The sequence below is a fragment of the Balaenoptera ricei genome, unplaced genomic scaffold (assembly GCF_028023285.1).
Source record: "Balaenoptera ricei isolate mBalRic1 unplaced genomic scaffold, mBalRic1.hap2 scaffold_654, whole genome shotgun sequence".
NCBI classification, from domain to species: domain Eukaryota; kingdom Metazoa; phylum Chordata; class Mammalia; order Artiodactyla; family Balaenopteridae; genus Balaenoptera; species Balaenoptera ricei.
Window position 1 is genome coordinate 76,892 of NW_026777840.1, and position 10,354 is coordinate 87,245.

Below are 10,354 nucleotides of genomic sequence, written 5' to 3' on the forward strand. Positions count from 1 at the left end.
GGACCGAGGAACAGAGCAAAGCTAATGTAATTAACTCCATGATTTTGGCCACCTGACACCACATGCTAATTAATGTCTGATATATTTTATCACAGCAGTCTTTATATAAAATGCCTTTGTTAAATTAGCATAAACTTTTTCCCTAGGGCATTCAGAAAATTGTAGGTGGTCTCTGCTTTTGAGGAGGGGACGGTCCAGTTAAGATACAGCCTGTTCCTGTTTCAGTCTCTGTATAAATTATTAAAGACAGGGACTTCAGAGATGATCTAAGTTTGCTTCCTCTTTCACTAAATAGAAAACAGTTCATGGAAGCTTAAGTGAATTTTCTAAGGCTATCGTGTTTGTTAATGACACAAAAGGGGCAAATGGGGAAAAGAATCTGAGCAACATTAAATATATGTGAGTTGTAAATTGAGTGGATCACACCGCAAGTGCTGTGGAAGTTCAGAGGCAAGTGGTGACTTGGGAGTGATAAGGAAATGGTGTCAGGGAAGGGGCTGAAATGGAAGATGGGTACTACTTAGTGGTGCAGAGGAGAGAAAACTGGAGTCATGCCCTCTTCCTCCTCTCTTGTCACATTGCTGTTCACCCTTCACTGTAGCACCTTTCTGAACTATTGCTCAAAATTAATCGCCCTGTACACTATGCCCCTATAGTCCATGGCACACGCCTGTATTATGTGAATTGCAGCGTAAGTGCTCCATGTGTGCCTTTACTGCAACGATACAGTGTCCATAATGCCGGGGGCCGCACCTCTGAACCTATGATGTCTAATATACGGCATAGAGCAGTGAACAAATAATTGTTTAATAAGCAGTATGTGTAGAAGATGGGATGTTGTGATGAAAATGACTCATTCTGAGTACAGTATGGTGAGTAGAGGATGCATATTAAGTTACTAGAAATGTGCTTAGAGGTTAGAATGAACCTACGGAGCAGTGTCTTAAAACCCGGCTGAGGAGTTTGGATTTATATAGTGAAAACTTGTTTTTTGCTATTTAAAGTTTTCTTAGTTTTGAAAAATATGTTTTAAACAAAGGAGTAATATGGTGGAAGATTAATTAGACACGTAGAGAATATATATATAAGTCAGGAGTCTATTCACTTAGCGTAAATCGGGTAGAGGACCTTGATTATCCATCCTATATATAATATCAATAGTTTGCAGTTACTAATCCCAAACTCCTAATCCTTCCCTCAACAAGGTCCTACTGTATAGCGAAGGGAACTATATTCAATATCCTGTGATAAACCATAATGGAAAAGAATATGAAAAAGAAATATATATATATATATATATATATAAACTGAATCACTTTGCTGTACACAACATTGTAAATCAACTATGCTTCAGTAAAATTTTAAAAAAAAATTTTAAAAATCAGATAGAGGGATAGCTCAGTGGATGGATGGATTGATCAATGGATGGGCGGACAGGTGGACTAATGGTGGATCATGTATGAATGGATAGATGGGCCTGTGGACGAATAGGATACATAAAAGGAAGTAGAGCATCAAGATTTTCCAGCTAATTACCTGGAAAGTGGCTTTGTTATTGATGGGTTTTCAGGAAAGGGAAAAATTATTTTGGGAAAGAGGTTGAAATGAGTTTGAGGAATTTGAGATCACAGTGAGGTATTCAAATTTTGTAAATGGCCAGTTGTTAGAAACAAAAGGCTTTATGACTTTGCTGTCATTTGATGCACTTTGGCTTGTGAATGCATTGCCCTAATGATGTTACCTCCAGAATATCTAGGATTCTCAGAAGTGTGACTAACCAAATCAAAATGAATATTACAAACCTTTAAATTTCTATATATTTCCTCTCTGAAGTAGAATTCTTTACTAAGCCTAATAAATATGAAGAACATTGTTTCTAAGCACAGTGTGAAATGTGGAGAAAGCTGTAAAGAAACCCAAACACCCATCTACAGTTAGAATCATCCAAACTGACCTCCAGCGGCTTCATATATTTACGGTTCCTTCTTCAGTGTTAGGATGGTACAGCTTTGATCCCCCGATTGTGGTGAGCAGGGCAGAGTCACGGTCAGGGATGATCTAACTCCCCTGTTAGGGCTAGCCTTTCCTGAGCTGTGACCATAACATGACCTTCACATTGCAGATGAGGGTACATTCAGCCATAGGAGGGGAACTAGAGGATGAAGTAAAGCATCCCATCTGGCAAAACGCAATCAGAGGAAGGAGTTTCTTATTCCTCAGTTCCTTTGAATCTCGTTTCCTTCATAGTTTTTCCCTCCTCCTTTTATTCTCTCTGACCCAAATGAGCCATAGTTGAGACAAAGAGCCAAAGGGGAGCAGAGGGTGGCAGTGAAAACGAAGCAAGTGAACCCAAGGAAGGAGAAACGGGGTGGGGGGCATACCCTTTCTTACCTGGAGTTTCTCGCTCTGGAGCATTCTGTGTTCAAGCCTTACATAGTGTGATGTTCTGTTTTGAGAAGGGAGACCGTTCACTTCTATTTACCTTACAGACAAATTGAGATTAGTAACATGACCTCTGTACTTGTTTGACATCCTCAGTCATGAGAACCTTTGAAATATCACTCATTAGAATTCTTATCTAGGAATTTTCAGTTTCAGGAAAATTCGGGAAATTTCTGCCTGACACTAGTGTTCCGTCCAGGTAAATTCTATTTGAATATGTGCCCCTTACTCCCTTCTTATAGTCCAGAGGCTTTCAAACTGTTTGTAAATAAAACCCATGAAGACACTTGTGAGAAATGCTCCACCCCGTAAAATCTGATGCAGTGGGTCTGGGGTGAGGCCCAGGAATGCTACCGGTTAGCAAGCATCTCCCATGATTCTGACGTAGGTCTTTTGTGGAACACATTTAGGAAAACATCATCAAGAGGTCATATCAGGGTCTCTGAGATTACCTGGGCTTTATGTGAGGAGCACAGTGGGTGAGAATTTATTTGAGATGAAAGTTTATTTTTTTGTTTGAAAAATAGCATCTCAGCTTGTCCTTACTTTCTTCATCTCTTAGCTCAGAGAAGTGGTTCTCAGCCCTCGCTTCATGTCAGAATAACCCCGGCAGCTTTTAAAGACCGATGTCTGCTGCACCCCATGCTAAAAGCCTGTGAGGACCGGACCCCTTAACTGGTCTAAGTTCCTAGTAGATTTTCTTGTCTAGCCAGTGTTGAGAATCATGGGGTTTTTTTCTTAGGCTTTAATTTGCATATGAATCACTTAGGGATTATGTTAAAATGCAGATTCTGATTCAGTGAGTCGGAGGTGGCTGTGAAATCCCACTTTTCTAACAAGCTCCCTGGTGCCACTGTTGCTAGAGCTCAGAGACCACACTGATTCTCAAGAGTTTACAGCAATCAATAGAGAACTACTTTGTTGTTCTTGTTGTTAAATCCTGATTTTTGCCTTTTAGGAATTGATTTATTCTGCTCATCTGTATCTAGATATAAAGCACTCCCCTCTTCTGTTTTTGAAGCTTAGACTTCAAACTTAAAACGCACACACACAAAACTTGCTTAGGCTTCTGTTCTTTAAATGACTAGACGATATCGCCATCTGCTGGCAAGTAAAATGCCTATAGCTTTCTTTTCCTTCAGTATTTTATGTGTGTTCGGAAATTTTCCAGCACTTGGCAGGAATATGTCGAGCTGAACACATTATAGGGACTGCTTTTACGTCCTCTTTTTAAACAATCCCTCTTTTAAACAGATGCTTCAGAATAATTGTCTCTGTTTTTCTAACACTCTTCAGGTAGACACGTATTGGGTGTTCTGCAAAGCTTTAGAGGTTAGTGGCACGGCTATTATTGGTGGGATGTGAATTATTTGAGGGAATAGTCACTAGAATTAGGGGCTTTGATATCAACTTTGAGTGTCTCCTCCTGCGGAAAAGAGGTAGTACAGGAAAGAGAAACTTTATTCCTTCATGATCCCCTCCCCGGTGTGGAAACCTGAGGGCTTGAGAAATAGGCCCCCTCTCTTACACTTATCGCTGCTTTAACTTCAAAACTTATTATTTTTCTTGGATGCCCGTGAGTCATTAACATGTTTGTGCCTGAGACTTATGGACCCTTCTGATGTCTCTCAATGTTTCCTGCTTTCACACTGCGTCTCCTTCACACTCATGAAGGAGAATTCATGAGTCATGAATTTCATCTTTCAGTGACTTAGATTATACATTCATGGTTAGGCAAGTGTCCTTTTTTTATTGAGCTATAGCTGATTAATGATACTATATCAGTTTCAGGTGTACAACATAGTGATTCAATATTTTTATGGGTTATACTCCATTTAAAGTTTTTATAAAATGTTGGCTCTATTCCCTGTAAGCAGGTGTTCTGACCGCTGGAATTATTCTGGCCAGCCAGTCCTGAGAGTTGAGGGTCCAGGCCTTGGGTGCTCACACTGTTCATTGTGAAATCCCAGGGTACACGTGTGGCATGAGCTGGACCCCTGGATCAGAGTTGCTGGGGAGCTTGTCAACAGGTTATAGGGGGAAGGGATGTTCAGCCTGTGGACAGGCTCATACTGACCGAGTTCACACACCATTCATGGACAGGCTTCCCCAGACCAGGGCCGGCCCTTCCTAAGTCAGGCCAGGGAAAGTCAACCCAGGTGGGGAGAAGGAGGAGACAAAAAGAGGAAGTAACTTCAAATCTGAGTCCCCAAACTATTTCTACATACTGAACAAACAACCTCAATGAAGATGTTATTTTCTACGATGCTCAACCTAGGGATAAATCAAAAAACATTATTTTATTATTTTTATTTTATTTTTTTATTGAACTATATATAGTTGATTTACAATGTTGTATTTCTGGTGTACAGCAAAGTGATTTAGTGTGTGTGTGTCTGTGTATTCTTTCCCATTATGGTTTATTACAGGATATTGAATATAGTTCCCTGTGCTACACAGTAGGACTTTGTTGTTTATCTGTTTTATATATAGTAGTATATATTTGCTAATCCCAAACTATTAATTTATCCCCCTCCCCGCGCTTTCCCCTTTGGTAACCATAAGTTTGTTTTCTATGTCTGTGAGTTTGTTTCTGTTTTGTAAATAAGTTCATTTGTATCATATTTTAGATTCCACGTGTAAGTGATATCGTATGATATTTGTCTTTTTCTGTCTGACTTTCTTCACTTGATACAACAATCTCTGGGTCCATCCATGTTGCTGCAAATGGCATTATTTCATTCTTTTTTATGGATGAGTACTATCCCATTGTGTGTGTATGTGTATGTATATGTATAAATGTATATTTATATTATATATCTAAAATAATATATATATAAAACATCTTTATTCACTTAACTGTCGATGGACACTTAGGTTGCTTCCATGTCTTGGCTATTGTAAATAGTGCTGCAGTGAACATTGGGGTGCATGTATCTTTTCGAATTACAGTCTTCTCCGGATATATGCCCAGGAGTGGGATTGCTGGATCATGTGGTAACTCTATTTTTAGTTTTTTAAGGAATCTCCATACTGTTTTCCATAATGGCTGCACCAGTTTACACTCCCACCAACAGTGTAGGAGGGTTCCCTTTTCTCTACATCCTCTCCAGCATTTATTATTTGTAGACTTTTTGATGATGGCCATTCAGACCGGTGTGAAGTGATACCTCATTGTGGTTTTGATTTGCATTTCTCTAATAATTAGCGATGTTGGGCATCTTTTTGTGTGCCAATTCCAAAGGCCCCACCTGCTAATACCATCACATTGAGGGTGAATTTTGGAGGAGCAGACATCAGTGTACAGCAGTGGCTAAACCAAGCCACCTAGCCCCTTTGATGGGTCTAGGGCCTAGATGTCTAGCTCCTTAGCTTCTAGTCAGACTGATGTATCAAAATGTAAGTCCAATTCCTCTGATTAAGACATTTCAATGACTGTCAAATCCTGCAAAACAAAGCCTGAGCTCCATAGCCTACATGACTTAATCTACAACTCACTTTGGCAGTTTCATCTCCCACCACCCCTGCCTCATGGTCCAAAGACTGAAATGAATATAGTTTTTCCATGACATGTCTTGCTGTCTCACACATCTTGTACCTTTACCCTGAAACTTCTTCCTCTACTCCATGTAAAAAGAAATGGTTAACTCTACTCATCTTGAAAGACACAGTTCAAATATCATACATAGGAAGCCTTCATCCAATCCCCATAGTTGGGCTTAGAGTATCTCCTCCAGCCACTCATACATCTCAGTAGGCATCTTCATCATAGCATTTACCATCTTTAGTGAACTAATTTATTTTGTGTTGGTCTCCTGAGCTCCTGGGTGTGCACATGGGTACAGAGTAGGAGCCTAATACAGGTTTATTGAATCAATAAGGTATTCCTTTGGGATTGTTTGGGTTAAGAGATTTCTTAACCTCTTCCTCCCACTGTTATTTTCCTCAGGTCTTTCTTATTGTCTGGACAGTGCTTTTCATGAGCTAGATAATGCCTCCATGATGTAAACCAAGGCTTGCTTAGTAACATAGACAGCTGAGCCCTACATAAGAGTTACAGTGCTTTGATGACAATTGATGTGCTGCTATTTGAGCTGACCCATTCTTAATTGATTCTCTATACTCCCCAAATCATTATATTTTTTTAATGAATAATTCAGAGAACTTCCTGATACCTGGAGCTGGAAAGAACAATGTTTTATCATTCCATAGGAATACCCAATCTTAAAATATCTTAGAAAATTCTGTGGTCATTGAGGTATTACATCTACAACCATATGTATGAGAACACTCTCCAGAGCGTATTAGAATTGATGCGTAAGCTATTTTTGTTTATTTAGAGAAAAATAAAAAAGCTCTTGCACAGAAGTTCAGCTTTTACAAGGCATATAGCATGTGATGACTATGAGACTATTTGAAACTTGCTAGTGAATTGTGTAAATGATGGAGTAGACTTAATCTTGTCAGCGAGAAAGAAATAAGTTATTCTTTTCCTGGTGAATTAGTACTTGTCAACCCATTCAATTCTATTCAATAAATTATCTCTATTAAAGCACTAAGTAGCTTATCCTAGAGGTAGCAGCAGAGTAAATAGAACTAAATTAAATGTTTTAGGTCTCTTTTCTTTACCCACCAAGATTGATTTAAAACAATGCAATACTTTCATTCAGACACTTATCATTTTTGCTAATGAATGTGTTTTAGAAAGATTACTTTTAAAAGAAGAAATTATATCATGCCTGAATATAAACTCTGATAGGGCAGCCTTGCATGTTTATGAAAGTCATCGCTGCCCAGTTCTAGAGAGCATTATTACAGTAGGCTGCAACATTAAGTGGTACCTCCTAGAAGCGTGGGGTGCAAAACTTGCCAGCCTTAAAAAATACCCCTTTCTCAAAATGATAACTGTAGAGAATTAGCTGTTCAAACTAACACAAATTGAAAATGAGCAAAACCCAAAATGGTGTGGAAATTCAAACCTTTTAGAGAAATTTGAAGATTAAAAAAAAAAACCTCAATGCTTTTTATTTTTTGAAAGGTGTTAATTACCTAGTATTGTATGTATAAGAGAAACTGGAATTGAGACGCACACCATAGCCAAAGGTGACAACGAAGGAGTAATTAACATCCACAATTCACATTGCCCTAGGAATCTAAAAGTGAAAAATTAATTTTCTAGCAAGTCAGTTGGAAATTTTTAATAAACTGATTGGTCATTAGAATGACTCTGGTGTTACCTATGAAACATAGAAGATTACTTGAAATAATCCCCAACTGACGACACCAAGGCCTGGTGTGGAAAGAAGAGAATGGTTTAGTATTTAGTTATTATTATGTATCTAAATCTATATCTAGATTTTGTAGGAAACAAAGTATGTCATTTGGCGAAACTGAAGGATTAGTTGTAATAATTAAGGGTAGAATGTTATTCCTAAATTTACAGCAAGCACATGATAAAGCAGAACTTTTAAATTATAGGTTTGGATGAAATGTGGAACAAAAGACCTACACTGGCCTCTTAACAACTGGCATAACAAAGTGATAATTATAAACTACACTTTAGCCCTCACATGCTCAAGTGTAGTTTAATGAATAGATTAACAAGGAACAAAAAAGAAAGGGACTAACATTTACAAAGGCCTATTTTGTGCCACATACTGTGCTGGATACGAAACTGTTACTGATTCATTTAATTCTCATAATCACCTTGGAAAGTAGACATTGCCCTATTTTACATGCTGAATTTCTGCAAGATTATAAATGCTCACAGTCACCCAGTTAGAACACCCAAGTTGGCTCTGACTCAAATATTGTGCTATTTCTACTGTGCTAGGATGACTCTCAAATAACAGTGTATAGGTATACAAACTTAGGAATATTTTCAAGAAAGAGCAATCACGATAGCTAATAAAGGGATGATAGTTATAAGCAACAGATGCTGCCCAACCGATCAAATATTATTTGCTATGGTTGGTGGTGACCTAAAATGAGGCACCCTACTCAATTTTAAAGCTCTTTTGATACTGCTTAATAAAAAAAAATTCTCCTTTAATTTGATTTTTGCTCAATTCACTTTAAGAGGTGATCTCCAGAACTGCTTTGTATTTGCCATGATATCTCTATAAATGTCACAATTACTTAAGACACTCCAAAAATGGTTATGAGAGAGAGAAAAAGACACAGATATATACATGGAAATTGAAAAATGTCAAAGTAAGAGTTGATAGCACTAACTAGAGAAATTATATATTTTAAGTACTGGGGAGCCTGAGATACTTTTGCTGTGGTTAAAAACATTTATTTCAATAAAGTCATACTTAGCTAATACTGTCCTTATTTCATATTATACAAAGACAATAATCTGCACAATAAAGTAAAAAGTAATGTTAAATTACATAAGTTGGCTAATAACTTCCCTATGTGGATTTTCATACATTAAATAATGATAGTAAAAGCCAATAGATACTAATCATTAAGCATTTGTGGCATGCCAACCACTTTGATGTTCTCCTCAAACATTATTGCATTTAATCTTTACAACAAGTCTGTGAACTAGGCATTTTTATTCCTGCATTAAAGAGAAGAGAGCTGAACTTAGTGAAATTAAAGAACTTGCCCAGAGTTACACAGGTTAGACAGAGCCTAATATAAGCATTCAACCTATGTATATCGATGGCCAAAGCCCATGATTTTAAGTACTACTCTATACTGTTTATAATTCAATATTATTTTTTTTTAAATTTTTATTTATTTATTTATTTATTTATTTATTTTTGGCTGTGTTGGGTCTTCGTTTCTGTGCGAGGGCTTTCTCTAGTTGCGGCAAGTGGGGGCCACTCTTCATCGCGGTGTGCGGGCCTCTCACTATCGCGGCCTCTCTTGTTGCGGAGCACAGGCTCCAGACGCGCAGGCTCAGTAGTTGTGGCTCACGGGCCCAGTTGCTCCGCGGCATGTGGGATCTTCCCAGACCAGGGCTCGAACCTGTGTCCCCTGCATTGGCAGGCAGATTCTCAACCACTGCGCCACTAGGGAAGCCCTCAATATTATTTTTTAGGACAGGATTTATTTTTATTCTTTAAATGAGCAGGTAATATTTGGAAATTTCTTCCTATTATTGTCATTTTTTTTTCCTTACAGGGAACCAAAGTCCTGCAGATGTTCATGTGGTACCTGAATCCACGGCAAGTCTTTGATCTTTCTCAGGAAGGGCCAAAAGATGCGTAAGTCTGGAAATACCCTCCATGGTTCTTACTATTTTAGGCGAGTGAGAAGGACTTTCTGCTTTGGAGTCAAGCTTTATTGTTTGATGACCTCATGAAGTGTTTTTCTGACCACCTCTCATCTACTTGCTCACCTGCACTATCCTCCCTTTAAAACTTCATCTGATGTTTCCCTCTTCATTGGGTTAGTTTCCTTCAACACTTAACCTCTGAGTCGTTAACTCTGAGTGTGTTTGCTGCTTAGACACATGTAACTGTACGTTATGAGCAAATCTGAATTGAGAAAGGATCCATCCTTTTTCTACTTATGCATGTACCACTTTGGAGATGTACATTAATGGGAATGTAAGTGTATCTTTGTGGAGAATGGCCATATCTGTTTATGAATATTTTCATTTATTTGCATTAGAAATTGTATGCATCTGTGTCCATTTGAGAGCTTGATTGATTAATTGATTATACCTATGGATTCCATACCAGAGTGGGGGAGACATTCTAATTCCTGCTCAGTCCCTCATCTGAGCCTCTCAGAAATTTCATTCTCTGTTTTTTGTTCGAAGCGGTGAAAAATAAAGTCTATCTGTAGGTGACATGTATCCTATATCTTCCCTTTCGTGGAGGGGTACATGGTGGGAAGGAGCAGGGACATTTCTGCTGTTGTCTGGTTCCCTTTTTAAAACCCACCTAATAAG

General features: G+C 38.3%; 1 protein-coding gene across 1 annotated transcript in view; it reads left to right on the top strand.

The window, feature by feature from the left end:
• Positions 1-9,662, top strand: part of LOC132358919 (diacylglycerol kinase iota-like) — a gene marked incomplete at its 3' end in the record, with an annotated part of 66,543 nt that extends 56,881 nt beyond the window's left edge. Inside the window, exon 9 of the mRNA XM_059912168.1 lies at positions 9,580-9,662. Within this exon, the coding sequence (XP_059768151.1) occupies positions 9,580-9,662 (83 nt within the window). The remainder of the gene's footprint in view (positions 1-9,579) is intronic.
• Positions 9,663-10,354: the final 692 nt, after the last annotated feature.